At 38.3% G+C, this 18,679-nt stretch overlaps 1 protein-coding gene across 3 annotated transcripts in view; it reads right to left on the bottom strand.

Moving 5' to 3' along the window:
- Nucleotides 1-18,679, bottom strand: part of LOC122842979 (cGMP-dependent protein kinase 1) — a 95,826-nt gene that overhangs the window by 52,828 nt on the left and 24,319 nt on the right. For all 3 annotated transcript variants that reach the window (XM_044137329.1, XM_044137328.1, XM_044137327.1), the window contains one exon: nt 3,969-4,082. In XM_044137329.1, the coding sequence (XP_043993264.1) occupies nt 3,969-4,082 (114 nt within the window). The remainder of the gene's footprint in view (nt 1-3,968; nt 4,083-18,679) is intronic.

The raw sequence follows: 18,679 nt of genomic DNA, 5'->3' as shown, positions 1-18,679 counted from the left end.
TCAAAGTACAAAACGCAGTCGTCTCTCTTTGTTATTCTGACAGCAGTGCACACAAGCTGAAGTATTACTAGCATGATCTTTAAGAAGTCATTCTGCCTCAGGATATTCTCTCTATTATACTGTTTTTGTGCATATAAATGCAGCAACTGACAGTCAGCGACTCATATGATTACCATCCATTCATAATGTCGCTGCTGTCAGAAGGAAACGAGATACACCTCATAAAGATAGCAGCTTGAAATGAGATCGTTTTTGCTTTAACATTATTGCGATAAAATAGCCTCATAACTTTGACAAAAGGCTGGTTATATGCAGCCTGCAGTCGCTATGAGGCTAAACTGACTTTAAGTGGAGGAGATTATGACTGACTTTTTATTTTAGGAGAAACGGTTTTCTGAAATGCTCAAGGCTCAGAACCATTACTTTCTACATGCTGATTTACATGCAGGCACTGAACTGTAAATTTAGGGATTATTCATTTTTGGTAAAATTGGGATCTTATTCTGAACATCAAAAGCAAATTAAAAAGCTCAAGTTTCATTTATCGGGTCATTTTAAAAAATGTGATTTAAAAAAAAAACAATTTTTTGTCTTTCTTGTTAAAGTCCTGAAAGTAATGCAGAGTAGCCTCTCATTTAAATGTCGCTGCACATGGCTGATCAGCTGGCTTAAGGAAGATTCCTACTCCTGGCTTAAAAAGAAGATACATTCAGCTGTTTAGTATATTTTTCATTCCCAAAACAATCCTTCAGTTGACACTAAAGGAGCACCACTTGTTACATATTTTTTATCTAATTTATATCTCAAAGTTTACTCCACTCCCGCTCAATTGCAATGCCTGTGTGACATAATTTTTCTCCATCTGGATCTGCCAACTAGATCTCTGCAGATGTCCGTGTGCAGCTGAGCGTTTTGTGACCATGGTGGATGTGTACCCCAACAGAGACGAAACAAATCCCATTCTAAGCTTGGTGCCACATTGAGCACATAACAAAACACATCACGAATTTAGGACTGAAAATGTGTGGAGGAAAAATAAGCTCCACTGATATTCTGTGGGGACATGAAGTTCAAATCGTGCCGATGCTTAGATGCACTTAAAAGTTTGCAAAGATTGGCTGAAACATACATTTAAAAGGATTTATTTCTTTTGCATCAGAATTAAATTTAAAATTTGCACTTGCAACTTAAAGCCAACAAAATTTGGATAGTAAACGGCAGATTCAAAGAGGTTCTCTATGAAGTGAGAACTAATGAGAATGATTCTCAACAGCAGTGTTGGTATGAGAATTCAAATACCTGTTTATTTGTTTGTTATTATAGAGTTTATTGGTATTTCATTTGTCATATACTTTTCTGTTATTTGTTCATGCTTTTTGTGGTACTATGCTGAATAATGTTTTGATATACAATCCATTGAAAACACTTTGATATTTAAATGCTTAAAGAATTTATTTTTCCCTACTCTCACCTCCCCTTTCAAGACAACATAAAAACTATTTCGTCTGCAGCCTTTTGATGGAGCTTCCTCCTTCTATTGTCACTGCTGTCCTGTTATCATCTCTATTTGTTTCTCACTTGAACCTTTTTCTTCTGCTCTTGTTTCCAGCCTGCATCTACCTGACTGCCATCACGTGGAAATAATGCGACACACCCTGACGACAGAGGAACTCTTCTGAGTCTCAGGCTGCACGTGAAATCTTACTTCACTTGCCGAGACTGGGTGAGTCAAACCCCAAATGAGGCCAAAGCTTTACACTTAAGTGTCTGTCTCAAGGAACTAAACATAACATATTGATTAGAGGAGCATTCTGGGGGCACTAAGCATCATGGAGGGTGTAGTGCTGCTCATAATGTTTGTGTAAGTTATTTTAAGGGCTTGTTTCTTTAGGGAGAATGCAGGCTAGCAAACACTCTAAAAGGATGTAAGGTTGGGGATGGAAATAATCTTTTTCAATGTGCCAAAATTTGACTATGCAATTAAAGTAATTGTATAGTAATTTAATAAATTAAAGGTAATTCATTAAACAAACCATGGCAGTTTGCAGCTTGAAATTGTTGAGTCTACATTTTTTTAAAAAAAGGTCAGAGTTTAAAAATTGCAGCAAAGAAATTATGAATAAAAATGCCACTCTAACTGTTCAGGTCCAGTCTGTCTGTAGAATAAGCATGTAGGGCAAAAATGTACATATAATTTCTCTTCTATTGGTCTGAAAAACAGGCAAAGGCTTTAGCAAAAGTAAGTCCTTTCACATTGTGCTGGAACTGCAGTTTTTTTGAAATAACAAATGCAGAAATAAAACAAAAAGCACTCTTATGAAGAAACTAAATATTTAATAACACTGAATATTTCATAATAATCTCGGTTCAGAGCAGCTGGATCCTTCATCAGTGAGCCGCTGAAGTCACTTTGGTGACTCGTATGAGTTTAAGATTTTTCCTTATCAAACTTTGCCTTGTGAGATGTTTTCTCATCCAATGCAAACCCAATACTGCTTATCGTCTCGTATTGTGAGCTTATAAGTTAAACTCCTAAGTAAAAGCCTCACCTTAACACAAATAGGCTGTTCATCCAAATTCTAAAGATATAATTACTCACGGAGGGGGACTTAGGAGATTACTGTATGTGATTAAAATTAACTGAGGTTACATCCTCCTACAGAGCTGCATGCATGGATCAAATTAAACTGCTTGATTGGAGTGTGAGTCTCTCTAAGCACTACTGGCTGCATGATTTCCATTAGAGACCATCACCTTTAACAGCCACCCTGGCAGCTGAATTCCTTGGTACATTCATGTGTAGCGACACGCATTAAAGTAAAGACAGTCATCCTAAGAGACAGCGCCACTGACCCTGTTAAACCAAACACACTTTTGCCCGTGTAGACAATTACATCATTTGTTCCATGCGAGGGTTTTTATTAAAGCACGGCAGGAAGTATGGGCCGATGGGCTGGTAGATGGGCAAAATAAAACACAAAAGAGAAAGCCAGACGCTCTGTCGCCAGTGGGAAGGGGAATATTTTATCCCGTAAGAGTTGGCTCATCTCCCCGTGGACACCTGTTGCCATAGTAACTAGAGCTGGGAGTTTGGTCGGTTTGGCTGGTTCGTTGGACTTGAGAAGGGTCAGCAGAGGCTAAGCAAGTTTCTAACCATGAAATGGTTGACCCCGCCTCATCCACACTTTAACATGTGAGGATGGAGGAACCTTTGCCCTTCATGTATTCATTAAATCCAAGGTCACTATCTGATTTTTTTTTGTGAGACTTGGAGATATGAGCCAGCTCTTGATATAAATATATTTTGAAATCTCTTCTCAGTACATCCAGAATATCCAGAATGTTCCTTTGTTTCAATTCACCCCAACTCTGACCTACCTGCATCTATCTTCATCCATGCATACAAATATCCTTTCACCAATTAGACCATGCCTCACCTCGTCTCACCTTTTATCTTTTTATTATTCCGCTCAAACACAAATTTGGAGCTACTTCCTATTTCTTGTCTCACCTAAACACACATTTTTCATTTTGACATGCTATCTTGCGAGCTTTCAAATGTGTGTAATCCACCATCTGTCCTGTGCTTTCTCAGTCTCCTCTTTTTAATCTATCAGGCCGACTATTCAAATTGCCAGTCTGATGGACCACCTACTCACCCACTGTGCATCTCTCTGAGCCGGGGCTCTGAAATGTGAAAGAGCAAGAGCCAGTAAACCTTGACATTCGTCTCACTCCAGGGCTGAAGTGCTGCAAAAACTCACACTGCTGATGGGCAGCTTTTGATAACTCAAGAACAATACTAGGCACACATTCCTACTGCAACAGTCCAAAAGTCTTCTACAATGAGACTGCATATTTCATTGAACTTGTGTGTTCACTGCGTCACCTCGTGTCACCTTGGCAACATGTGGACATTTCAACACGGACTTGTGTGGAAATGTTGTAGGGTGTCTGTGAAGACTCACTCTTGACAGTTGCTGTCCTGGTGCAGTTGTAGAGAATAGCCAGCTCCCCAAACACCTTTCCTGGCCCCATGGTGCAGAGCTTCAAGCTTTCCTTTGTCACCTCCACCTTACCGTCTGAAAAAGGCATAGAGATGCAAAAGAAGAAAAAAAAAAAAACATTTATTTTAATAGTTTCAGCTTGCACAGTAAATTAGCCAAGTTTGACACTAAATTAAGTTTCTGTGGCAAAGTTTCAGTGAGGAAGTGGAGTGGATGCAAGGTGTTTGAGTATTTCGCTCCAAAATAAGTATGCTAATTAAGGCAATTAGTGTATATCTTAAGTGATATACCCTAAGAGGACTAAATTACAATTTTTTTCATCTTAATTTACCACTTTTCAAAAGTATGAATCTGTCATTAACCTTTCCACATTTTGTCACATAAGAACCATAAACCTTAATTTATTTTATTTTAAATTTCAGTGATAGAATGAGTGGCTACTACAAGTCATATATAAAAAAAAAATACAAAAATAGTCACAACTTATCTCCTTAGAAAACTGGATCCTTCTTTCGATGAAATGCTGCCTAATTTCAGGAGAAAGTCCCTTCTCTGTTATTTTTTACTATTGCAAGAAAATGGCAAATTGGAAGAGCACAGTATATTTAAGTGTGTCACCATCTCACCAGATTCCTTCCTGTGACTCTCAATGTTCTTATGTAACAGCTCTGTTTCCTAAAGGGAGAATTTCTGTAGCACTAAGATGAAAATGTAGAGAAAGAGTAAAAAGTCTTTCCGTCTAAGCCTTTAAGAAATGTTTACACTAGCACTTCTATTATCAGCTGAAGTATTAAAATAATATTCAAATTGTCAATAGTGACTTACTGTTCAAATGTCATAGAAAAGTCTGAGCTATTAAAATAACTGAGAATACCTTCAATATTTTAACTTGTGAGAACATGAAATTAAACAGAGTAAAATACAACAAACTGCAAAGTCTGCTTCCTCTATTCTTAGGTCTTTTGGAAAAACTGATGCTAACAACATCAACTCTTAAGAGCATGCCCTGGTTTTTTCTCTAGGGACAAATGAAACTCGTCCTCCCCATTTTATAGGGACAAAATATTTCAAAAGCCTGACATAGCTGAAATAGATGTAACATCAGCCAAGTCTTACAGAGCACAAAGCAATAGTTCTCTAAGTTAAAAACAAAATCTATGCCTAAAGGATTTTAACAGAGGATTTAAATGAAAAAGTACGCATATTTCAGAACACAGCAAATATTTTAAGATAGCTGTTTATCATCTTGAAAGCACTCACCTCATATGCAAAGATACTGATTTAATTTCAAGCAACTATTAAGTATGGCTACCAATTTGCCATATAAAATTAAGTGGTTGGAGTTTAAATTTATTTCTGGCTTCTACCAAGACAGACATAAAGAAAGGCCAATGTTACATCATAAGTGAGATTACAGGGTGGCTACTATGGAACCAGTCAAAACCACAGCCTTGTCTTGGCTACATTTTAACATGGTGTGTGTATAATTGTAGCTGTAAATAATCCAACTAGCTATCCAGGGGATGAAAAAACTGATGGATGCACACTTTGCTCCTTATACAGAACTAATCCTAAATAAAACAAACGAATAAAGGTAACAACTCATTTAGCATGATTTCATTTTGAACAAAGGCAGTAGTTAATGTATTTGTTTTATACTTTGAATCACTTCTGGTATCAGTCTTGATGCCCAAGCTTAGAGCTCCACACTCTGTGATTCTTTGGTCAAACAGATGAGTTCTCCACTGTAACAAGATATCTGCAATTTTCTGTTCTCTATTCAGGTATTTCTATGGCATCAATTAAAACCTTCCCAAACATGAATTATAGAAGCAGACAGTAGGAGAAAGACTCCCAAGCCCAAGAAGAATGACAGTGGCTTTGTAGAGTGACCCCACGGCCCTCTACATGATGCACAAAATGTGGTCATTTTAGTCATCCACCTTTAAAACTACCACATTATGTGCATCCTTGCTTGGTCACCCAGCTGTCTATTCAGTAGTTGGCCATGTAGCTCCTCCTCGAAAATAACCTGTTATTAGTCTTGCATACTATTTGAAGGTTTATTTATCTCAACTTTTCTTTTTTATTTTAATAAAAAATGGAAAACTGATTGTTTGGGTGTTTTCTGAGGCCATGAATTACTTTCAACTTGACAGTTCCAGCCCACATGGCAAAAGGTTTGGACACCTCTGCCCAATAGACATCAGGGGTTGATGGTATTTTGTGCTTTCTCAATGTATTGTTGATTGGTAAACACAAAGGTGACAATAGAAAGCAATCTTGAAAGAGGTCAGCAGTGACAAAAAAAAAATCCTGATCTTGGAAAGCTCGCTGACCGCAGACCTCAAGGGAATTGCCAGGAATAGAAATAATAACAATGTTAATTTATTTCAATTTCATAAACGATCTGTTTGTTTCTTGTTTTGTTTTAGTTTTTTCCTAAACTGACTCTGGGAAGTTCACACACACATCCCCACCGCACCTCCCCTGACAAAAATACACATGCTCACAGGGTCCAGCTCATTTCCTGTTTTTGCATCTAATAATGCCTGCTTTATCATGCTGCTTTGTTATCCAGTGGAACTGAAAAATTCACCAGAAATTTAACTCTCTCATGATGAAGCCTCATTCAAATTAAGGCACATGCAAAATCAAATGATCACATTATGTAAACAAGCTGATATGGCCGTACAGTATGTTCTGTCATCAGTGGTTGTGATGCCAAAAAGCAAACAAGAAATGTGATGCATTAAGAAAACAGCATGCGCTACATGTGTAGAATGCTCACTGCTATTAGCTTATCACTATCAGTGAATGTCAGCATGTCTTCCTCCCCCCCAGGCTGTGTGAACAGGTTTAATGGTTGATCATTTGAATGCGAGTCGCAATGTGCCTCACATAGCGGGGCATCAGAGCACACCTCAGAGCAGACTTTTCTTTGGCTCAAGATCAGATGAATTTTCTGGCTGGATTTCTGATTAAACGGCCTAACTCTGCCTCACACCATCCACTAGTGAAGACTTGTCATATAATGAGAAACAGTCTGTGTTTGAGTTCTCTCCTGCGACAAAGGACATCTTGACCCTTTTATGAATCGTTCATAGACAGAATTTTGTCTTGTTGACTAAAAGCCATTTCTTTGCAGGAAATGTGAGTTGACTTTAAATAGAAAAGGAGGCCAAACATTAATTTCCAACCAAAACAGAAAACTGCCTCTGACGTTTTTAAAGTCAAGGAGCAAGACACCATTTACATCCATCCCGGCCTTCCTTTTATTATGCTTTTCTAAGAGCATAAATTGGACATAAGGAAACAGGATGTTGGGGAGTTAAAATCTCTGAGGATATAACATAACCAGAATCCCATTATGCCTTACTATAATCTTCCGGCAAAGTTCAGAGGTCAAATTACCCAATGCCAATTTTTTTGTTTTTTTTCATCTGACCATTGCAAGAAAAACTAAATCAAGCAAAGCATTTTTTTTTCATCCTGCAACAGCAGCTCAGTCATAAAGATTTTTGGTGCTACAGCACTTAGGTTTACGCTTGTGACTTCAGCTCAGCAATAAAAAAACAAACAAGCTGCACTCTGCACTCAATGATTTAGAGTAGTTAAAACCACAGTAAAACACCAGACTGAAGCTGAGAGCCCATTTATTGTGGTTGAGCAAGGGATATATTAAATGGCCACTGAAATGTGTTTGATAAATGGCGAGTTTTACAAAAAAAACTGAATCTGTTCATTATTAGGAGAAAAATATGCTGTTTCTCTGACATGGTTGGATCCTAACTCTGATCAAATCTATCAATTTTGGTATCTATCTATCTGTCAGCTGCTTGTTCTTGCACTGTGTTCACTGCTGACTCCGATAAAGGCAAGTATGATATCACTGATATCAAAAGCATTAGTCTATGTTGGGTTTGCTCTAAAGCTGAACATTGATCTGTCCTGCTCTGTAATGAGTTTGATGCCCGTCAGCTGCGACAAACCTGATTGTTTACTGGTAGCTCTGCGGAGAATCCTGATCTCTGAGATAGATTTTCCTTGACATCGATTAGCTCATCTCATTCTCTCTGAATTAATGATTAGTTAAAATGGTCAACGTCTACACTAAATTTATAAACCTACGTCCCTTGGATCGTGGAGCTGTGACAAAATCAAGGACAGAAACAGAATAAATCCTTAAGTTTGAGAAAATACCAATGCAATCTTGAGCCAAGGGCAAGAGCAAACAATGACGATAAGCAGCTAGAAGAAGCGTTGACAGATTTAGAGTATTTTTAATCAAGCAGAGGAAAATGGGAATGACGTTTGTTGAGTTCAAAGCACTACCGAAAAAAAAAAAAAACACGTTGTTTCAGCAAGCCTCTGTGAGTGTGTCAGTAGACTGACAGATAGTATAGCCGCAAGATGTTACACACCAAGGAGAAGCAAGGCTTCAATAGACTGCCATTGAAGAAGTTTATAGAAAGGACTTTTTTTTACTTAAAACTTTAAATGCTAAAGGATAAACATTAATCAAGCGTGAGTTGTTAACTCAACCCTATCAGCCAAAGGGCTGCATCAACACATTGCCCCTTTTGGCTCTGATCTCCTCAAATCATCCATAAGTGCTGCATGTCAGAGTTCTTCATGCATTTACTCCAGTCATATCATTATGTAGCATTAATGATCTGGTAGCAACTGAAATATGTAAGGAAAGAGGGGTGGAAAAATATATCTGGAAAGAGATCATTAAAAGCAAACCAATAAAGGGTCTTCCTGTGAAGATTGGTCTTAAATAATTTGATTAAATTCAAGGGTGTTTTCCATCTGACATATAAGTGTCTGACTCCTTCCAATGAAAAAAGAGATCAAGTCTTAGCTTTTATCACAGGTAAACAATTGCTCAAAGATTTCAGAAAATCTCCAAAATGGAATTGATTCAGAAGCCACCGGAAAATGTTAGAAACCTGTTTGAGCCTCTGAAGAGTTTTGACCACACTAACCTATTGTTAGATAGATTGTGTTCAAATGGGGAGAATTCAGGACAACTCCCAGCCTCCCCAAGAGTGACTGGCTATCAACAATCCTCTGAAATGACAGGTCTGTGACAATCTGTGAGATTAGGAACCCAGGAAAACCATTATTGGACCAAGTGTTTTTTTCTCAAATCAGTGACTGTAAAATCGTATCATCACAGTCACTGTGAGCAACAATAGTGTGCATTTTAGTGGTATAAGAAAAAGCAACTCTATTGTCCATCTTGGAGAGGTAATGTTCAAGAGTCAAAACTTTTGAAGTGTTGTGGACAGGAAGTGGGAACCAAATACCCTTTTCTTGTTTTAGGCTCTTAGTTATTAGAGATGCTCTAAGGATGTTAATAAGTCTCAGAATGAAGCTTAACTGATTTCAGAAAATAGTGGTAGCTCAAAAAAGCCTCTACCTTGAACTAAAAAACTACCACATCTGGTGACAAAATGGATTTATAATAGTGTCATTTTACAAGGCTTTCTGTTGTGGTCACAACCTGCTAATTCCAGAGCAGGGACAATGTTTCAGACAGTGAAAGAAGCAACACCCAGAAGCTCAATAACATTTATGATAGCAAAAAAATAAAAAAAAGACATGATGGTGACCTTTCTAAAAGAGTATTTAAAAAATGCTTCTGTTTTCTAAATGCCAGAATCATAACCATTCGATGTTTTCAGACAATTTTGTTTTGATAAAATTTATTTTTTTCTGAAAAGAATCAGTCACCCTGCATCAAAACCACTCTATTTACATAATGCAGCCGCCCTCATACTTCACAGCTGGGATGGTGTTCTCAAGTTTGCAAGCTCAACCTCTTTTCCTCCAATAATGACGACCATTATGACCATTAACTTCAATCTCAGTTTCATCACACAAATTATGGTCTCTGCAACCGAAAGTGTTTGTAAACTGCACCCTGTCTTTTCTATGTTGCCTCTGGAAGAAACACTTTTTCTTTCATAAGTGGCCTTTTAACCCATGGCCATAGCACTTGTTTCCTTGTGGTTAATAACATCTTTTTACCAGTTTCTGGTACCATTTTTACAACATTTTTTATGTTTTTTCTGTGGTTTATTGGCACATTTTAGACTAAATCATGTCTATCTCAGGGGTCAAAAAGCCCTCTTCCTTCCACATCAATTTGATGATCAGATATTCCCATGTTGTGTCTAATTGTTTGAAAACATTAATAACTTGATTAGTATTCTAATAGCATATATTACTATTATTTTTTTTAATGTTTTGTCAAATATCTATGGACAAAATCCCCACTTTTGCAAAGTGTGTTTTGTCAAGAAGCAGTGTAGCAGCAATGCACCTCTCTGTAAATCAGACCTTGAGAGTAGACCGGCTGACGTCAAACTGTCTCTCTTAAATGTAAGCTACAAAAAAAGGGTGACGAAAGGTGGGGGTAGAGGGGAGAGCGCAGCAAGAGGAGTCGGGAGAAACACGGAGGCAGACTGGAAGGGAGGACAAGACGAACAGCAGGTGAGGGAAGACACTGCAGGTCAGGTGCACCTGATGCCACAAATATACACAGATGAACATCTCATCATTGAAGTTGAGAGAACTTCCCATTTTTTTCACCTCGAACCGAGGAGCATTCCTGCAGAGCCCCATACTGCCAGCACTGAGAAAAAAATGTAACTGCAGCTATGCAGAGAGCGTAAGAAAGACCTAAAGACTATATTCAGTGACTTGTCAAGAGAAATGAAAGGACAGCTGATTTCAGCCTTTTTACATCATTGTGCCTCAGAGACAGTGTTCAGCACGAATATGCTGTAGCTCTTCAGGTCTTCCTTTCAAGGCCGCTCATCTTCACACATAAAGTTAGTTCCAATGTGTGGAAGTGATAGGACATGTGGGGGAAGATATCACAGCTGTCCACTTCTCTGTGGCTTCTCTTTCTCTCTCGCTGCTTCCATTAAAACGCTATAAAAGGCCTGATGCCATGCCTGCTGCTCTACTTCCCATCAAACTCTGATTATGGTTGTTGTGTTGACAAGTTGATTGGTTCGCCAAGCGGGGAGGCAGCTGAAAATGATCATTTATTCATACATTAAATGCAGCCTTGTAATTAGCAGCTAACAATCTTATTTGCAGCATTCCTTTTATGCAAATGTGCCAATTTAAAAAGCTTTAACATCAGCAAACACATTAATGTGGTATCTTAAAAAATACAAAAGTACCTCTTTAATTTTATCCTCCACTCATTTCAAGTACCTTGCTGTGTCACTACAAACATGAGAGGGGATTTGCAGCACAATAAAACGCACTTTTTGATACTTCATATCAGCACAATACAAGATATCTTATTCACTTCTGATATCCATCTAATTTATCTCATTACGCTGAGAAATTCTCCTTTTGGTTTTTTTTCTGAAATGAGCTGAATCCTCATTTCAGATTACATAATTATCCAGTGGTCTTGTGGAAAATTAGATTGAAAATGAGTCTCTGCTTCATGTGATCCTGTGCAGATATCTAAATGGATGCCATGACTGCTGGGGAAGGGTGTGGTACGGGAAGTCCATAACTGAGGAGCTGGTTGAGGCACAAATGCCGCAGTAACTAAATGAAAAGATGACAACATAAATTGCCAAACTGTCACAACAAAACAAGCGACAATATCTTAAGATGAGGATAATTAAGTGGCATTCTGCCTATGATGGCTTCAGCACAGACAGTCTCAGCCATTTTTTTTGACAGAGAGGATCTTCAGAGTTGCTTCGTAAGTGAGAGGTAGAAATGATTCATTGATAATGTTAATTTACTTTTTACAATTATGGAAAAATCCTTTCTCTTCATTGATGTCCTGTTTTTTTTAAATGTGAAACTCAGAGAGAACAAAATTCCAGATGGCAAAACACCGACCATCCTTTCTAACCTCAATAGACGCCTTTGACTGTAAAACAAAAAAGACAACCTGCACTACCTGCCTTTCTAGCACCTCTTTGTGTCTCTCAGTAAAACACATTAGCAATAATAATAAGACCACTAAGGTAAACATCATTAGATGTACAGACCAGTGAAGAGAGAAAAAGAGTTGGAAGGAGAAAAGAACAATGATGCACTGGTACAAGGACACACTGTCCTTTCTACTTCCAGGCTTCTGTGATTGGAGGAACAGTTTCAAGTGTTAGTACATCTATTCATAGTTATTGATCATTACCTGAGTTTTTAAAAAAAAGGAGAAAGAAATAGTAGCAATGTCTAGAACAACGTAAGAGATGAAGAAGAGCAGGAAAGGAACAGCTTGTTTTTTAGACTTGATTCATTTTGTGCTAAATTTTGCCGAAAAGGCAGAACTATGACAACAACAGCACAATGCAGAGATTTAGAAGACTTCTCAAAATCCACAAATAATGTTTTCTTGGAAGCGTGTGCCGTATTAGGGTGTGCTTCATCAAGTTAACTCTGGAATGAGTTTCGCTTCTTGAGAAATCGTTGTAGTGTGTAAAAGAACTGCACCTTGCATCAAAAGCTGTAACATATGGCCACTGCATATACCCATTTATTGTAGCTGTTCTTGCTATGGCTTAATCTTCCTCTTTGCCTATAAAAATCAGCTAATTAAGTATTTGAAATGCTTTTAATTGTTTTCTATTTGTCAAAAACACATAGAAAAGAGATATTGTTCTTTCTGCTTCCAGGCTAGAAAGGACAGACAGAAGACTTTCTGTCCTTTTTGCTTCTACTTACAGAAAATATGTTGCTACTTATTAGTTTTTTTTTAAACTATCCATTTTAAGAAAACTCCGCCTTGTGGCTGCATGATTGATTTCATGTGTGTTTTACTTGAAATATTTAGGTATACCGTATATTTTTAGAAGATAATATGTGATTGAATGTGAAGTGTTGCCTTTGGCAAAAAGGTCCATGTGTAGACTACTGGCTGCATTGTTCTGTAATGTCAATAAACTTTGAAGAATAAGAGTATGTCAGAATTAAAGGAAGACAAATTTCTTTTCTTTTCTTGAAGCAAAAATATATAGAAGTCCAGCCATTACTTTGAGTCTTAGGTATTTCCTGTAGATGATGAAAATGAAAAATGTTGTCAATTTGAGTTGATTCTGATCGTCCACAGGCAATCAGAATTTCAGGCGAGAAAAGCTGAAATTTCTTTTTCGTCTTTTACTTTTGGTATTTTTGTGTGAAGCTGATATCCAGCAATATTCCTGGAACTTCACCTAAAGGCTGCTGGAAATAACGTGATGGAAAATGAAAGGCTCAACACTAATCTCTGGGATTAGTCCATCTTCGTCCAAGATTTTGTACTCACTCCATTAGTGAACAATCACTGTGATCTGGGTTCGACACCAGGGAACGGTTGTCATTCCAAATGCTGCGACTATTCCAATAATCTACCAAATATTTACTGAGACATTTCAGCAAATACGCCAAAACCAGACTCTTTAATTAATTCTTGAATAGAGAGGACGTTCTTTCACTTAGCTTATATGTATAACACACGCTCATACGATTTATAATAGAACACAGAAAACTCCCTAGGGTGACGTATTTGACACAGACAATCAAAGTTTAAGACAAAAAAAGATCAAAGAGATGAATTTCAACAAAAGGGCAACTAATAAGAAAAAATCTCAAGAGAAAGAGGAGAAACTCAAAATGAACCCGCTTCAAACAGAAGTGTAAAACCTGACTCCAGAGACATTTATTGATGAAACTAGTCTTTACAAGCTCTCTGAAATATGGATTTCTCCTGCAGCAGTCACTGAAAACAAGAAATACCTTCAGTTATTCACAAAAAACCTATTTGTATACGTTCCTCAGCTGCAGTTTAAAGCAAAACTAGTTAATATTTTTTTGTCTTTTGTGAACAGCTGTGCACAGCATGCGGACATATATTGTGTCCACAGTGGACTTTGCTTTCTTGCTGCGCAGGCAAGGATTCGTCCGTGACTGTAAAAGAAGAGATTACTTCTGTGTCGTCTTGTATCCTCCGTCTGAACCTCTGCAAACACAGCTTATCCAGTCACAGCAGACTCTTTATACTGCTGCCAGTCTGCGAGCGACACCTCCACATACTGTACACACACACAAAGCCACAGTCGCTCTCACGACAGCAGGCGTATAATGCAGTACATATTTCAGTCTAAACAATGAGTCGAATTTGAAACATTTGCATAATATTCAACTCATAAAATGGTTTTAAGCTGTTTTTCTTGTTTTTTTTTCAGTGTCTGCCTTCCCTTCTTCATACTCCGCTCCTCTAATGTGATGCACACACACACACACACCCACACACACACTGCTGTTGTCTTTCCACATGAAAAACTTGCAAAAGCAGTGTTAGGCCCAGGGATAATTTGCAAATTGTTCATTAACTCCTGCTCCGAGGTGTATTCATCGGGTTCTGTGGAGGGATGATGCGGATTGATTAATTTAAAAAATATTTTTAAAAAAGAAGAGAGACTAAGTGGGAAGAAAAAGAGAAAGTATAGTTAGAAATCAAGATAATACCAGTATAGAAATCAGGTAAGCAAGACGGATCGGTGAAGAGTAAGAAGGGGAATAAGACTGAATTGATAAAGAGGTGATGAACATGTGTAGAGGGACAGTGACAAGAGGACAGATTGGGGTCAAAGCCGGTAAGATGAGGAAGTGACCGTCTTGGGCATCCTGAAATAACTTGTAGCAGCACGGCTGTGTCTGTGACAATAGGAACGAATTAAAGAGGAAAAAAAGCGACAAAAAGAACTTCTCGCTGGCAGAGGCGGCAAATCAGACAAGACACTCACCAGAGAATGAGTATTTTCTCTGTGTGCTACAGGCAGATGGGGCTCTGCTCACTGTAGGTTGAGATTATTGGTGTGCGATACACACTCTCAAACTATTTGCACATGAATAAGACATTAGCTGAAGTTGGGTTCCTCTAAATTGATGTATTTCAAGCAGTTGAAACACTCTGTGTTGCCACAAAGCCAACAATTCTCAAAGTCAACAGTCCACTTGTATTTAGTGACGTTCCAGTACAGGTCTATTTGCTTTTCTTGATTCCTTTCCCATTCATTTGTCGCTCTTTTTTTCGCTGCACATTGAAATTGTCCACTTCATATCTGAAACCTTCAGAGGCTTCGCGCTCGGCTAGGTCACAACTACATTCTCATCTTTAAATTAGAAAATAAATTTCCAAGATGTTGGAGAGTAAATACGTTCTCAGCGAGTGAACGCTCCCGCAATACTACCTCAATATGGGACTGACAATGCCATCAATCAGCTCAGTAACAGGACTATTACTCACACAAAAGCATTAATAGGCCTTTCTAACAGTCTGAGCAAGTTAATATCTGTTTCTCTGTGACATTTGAAGCAGCAGCTTCACAGAAAAAAAAATGTAATTACACACATATTCACTAAGTAGATTTTAGACTTTCAGCTCATTGGGGAATTTGATGCAGAGCTACTATCACTGTATTGTGACATGTCCTTTTGTGTGCACCGTAATTCCAATTACAGACTCCCCCTCACCTTCCACCCCCAGTGACACCTTAATGAGGCTCCACTGGGAGCTTGCAAAAATGTATCATGAGAGCTGATGTCAGGAGAGGCTGTGTGTCATGTTCCTAAATCTAACTACACATCTGGAAATCGACAACATTATGGGCATCTTTAATAAACTTCCTTTTCTTCCAGTTTCTCGCCTCTTCACTGCCCATTCTGCAGGGAGACGTGATGCTTGGAAGGCAGCAAAAAAATTTAAAATGCAATAAAATCAGTCATCCCGCTCCAAAAGTTGACACGTGTTCCGGGCGCTGCTAAAGATTAAACTCACGATTACGCTCCCATACACTGAGCAGCTTCCTGATAGCAGACAGCATGTTCCCCGCTGGAGATGATGTTTGGAGTTTCTCGCATGCAGTGGAATAAATCATGGACCAATCAATGCATGCAGTCTGTTGTCAATCCAATCGCTTGCCTGAAGATAAACATTAAATACAATCTTAAAGACCTGTCCTTTAAAAGCTGTAAATTGCAACCATAACTACGATCAATCTGATGGAGAACTGTGTTGTTTGTTCTAATGAAATTCTCCTGGATGCCTGGGTTCTCTCCGGGTTCTCCGACTTCCTCCCACAGTCCAAAAACATGACTGTCAGGTTAATTGGTCTCTCTAAATTCTCCCTAGGTGTGAGTGTGTGTGAATTGTCTGACTCTGTGTTGCCCTGTGACAGACTGGCGACCTGTCCAGGGTGAACCCCACCTCTTGCCCGAAACGTTCACTGGAGATAGGCACCAGCAACCCTCCCTAGGGATAAGGGTGTTAGAAAATGGATGGGTGGATGGATGGATGGAAATTCTCCTGCCAAGAACAGTTATATGGCAAACTACGGCAATGAACCAAAGTGCATGCTGGTGTGAAACAGAGAATTAAGAATAGACAAAATCCGCATTTTCCACTACAGACCCCAAAATCGTATCAAAGCACTAAGATTCCTCAAGATTAGCAAGAAAACAGCCATGCAAGAGAAAACCAAATGTCTCCCAGAAGGCAATGAAGAGATAAATGTTTTTTTTATAAACCAGGAGAGATGCTGTTAGAGAGCAGAAGGAGTTACCAGGTAGAAAATTTGATAATGAGTGGAAGACATGAGATTTGAACCTTGTTGTGAAAGTAACTGGAGCTATTTGACTGCCACTGCTCTACATTGTACACAGCTGGCAAAAACTCCAGTCACTTTCTTTGGCATCTAATTGAAAGGATTGTAAAAACATTACATTAAAAATGTACTAATTTTCCTACTTGGTGGGGCCGTTACTTAGTGCCTGATGATTGTAGGGACTAGCTTCTAAGAGTCAGAGTTTGTGTTTTTCAATGGAGATGAAAAGTTGATAAAGATAATGATGAAGACCTCGGCAAGACTTATTAACGCTCAAATCTTTCACAGAACTTTTCAAGATGCACCCCCACTTGTTCTCTCATAAAGTTCACAAAAATAAAACATTAATAATGCCCAAAAATATTTGCTGTGCTGAAATTTTAAGATAACATCGACTTCTTCTTTCTTGCTTTAGTAGTGAAGACAAACTCAAACATAATCAGACAGCGTCAGGCATGCAGCCTATTCCAGTTCCAAGTAATTTTTATATCTAGTTATCCAAGATGCCTTTTAAGCAGACATTTTAAGTCTGAGCCCCTGTGGAGCGTTGCGGTTCATTATTAATTTGATTGGCTGCTGTAAAACGCGGCGCCTGTCATGTCAGTGTCTGCTACATGCTGAGTTCTGAAGGCCCAATAAAACCAAAAATTTGTGAGCCTCAACATTTCACTTTACAGAGTCTATCCGCCCCAAGATGCTACTTTGACAGCAAGTGCAGCATCCATTCGAAGTCTGCATAAGTTAAGTTGCCAGGCAACAATGCACTGCAATGTGTTTGGGGGCTCACGTTTCTGTAACCAAGCGAATTCTTCGTTTTCACACCACCTTATGAATATGCAACTGTGACACACAAAAAAAATTACTTGACAGTTTATTAGCAGCAGCTACTCTTCTTGTAGAGTACTGTTAAATGTCTAGCACATTTTACTCATACTGCATGTAGTTTGCTGTACACATTGTGTTCTTACACACTTTTGGTGTCACACACTGGTGCCTCTAGTGATTTTATCTCTAAGCTCCAGTCTGCAGAGGGGTTTACCTTCCTTTATCCTGCTACACCAGGCACATAAAGGATCCTTCTGAGAACTCCAGTCTACAGCACAACCTGGTCCTTCTATCTGGAACAGCTGTCCGAATCTCAGGCAGAAACAATAATGCTGTCTCTCATAAATTTTCTTAGGAAACTGGTCAATTTACACTTGCTATTGGACTCATCCGTCCTCCACTAAGATGATAATTGTATTATTACCTTCAGGTTAGATTAAGGAATTATGAGATAAAATATGTATATATAGCAGACACAGAAAACTGGTTCCACGTCATGTTTTCAAAATGCTGCTAGTGAATTAGAGGACAAGGTGGTAGGATGGCGATAAGGTGCTTGAGGAAGCTGAAGGAGATTATCACGGTCTGAAGCACACTCCACAATTATTAGCATTCCTGGTAAACTTGTGTAAAAAAATTCTTAAAATATATTTTTTATTCTAAATTTAAGCTTAGATTGAGGTAAATACATCTGCAGTTTTCTTGACTTACTGTCTTGAGTTTTATTGATTTAAAAGAGTTTTATGTACTGAATTTTATTTCCTTCCATTATGAAATTTTATACTGGCCATTAAAGTACATACATATCACATGATGTATATTTTACATAATTTTTTCAAATTTTGATTGTATGCTTCTGTGAAAGAATGGAATTACTTTAAGGTTTTTAACTTTTACTCTGGGAGGGATGTGTAAATTAAATATTGATGCCTATTAAATAATATAAACAACAAGTGCTTCCAATCCAAACTGTTGCTCATTTTTAATAAGTGATGCGTAGAAACTAAAGAATTGATGTCATGCTTTCCCTGAGTCAAATACGCAGGGTGCCACTGTTGGTAAACACTGCTGTTCGTTGTTATTCTGTGGTTCATCTCTGAAGCAGTGAGGGAGAAGACTGATAGCAGACGTACAGCTTAAGCCTTAAAACAGCGCATTGACATTCGACTCTGTCACATTGAAGCATTGAAAATACCACTTAAGCCTCCC

This window comes from Gambusia affinis, linkage group LG13 (genome assembly GCF_019740435.1).
Source record: "Gambusia affinis linkage group LG13, SWU_Gaff_1.0, whole genome shotgun sequence".
NCBI classification, from domain to species: Eukaryota; Metazoa; Chordata; class Actinopteri; order Cyprinodontiformes; family Poeciliidae; genus Gambusia; species Gambusia affinis.
This window is presented reverse-complemented; position numbering and strand designations above follow the sequence as displayed.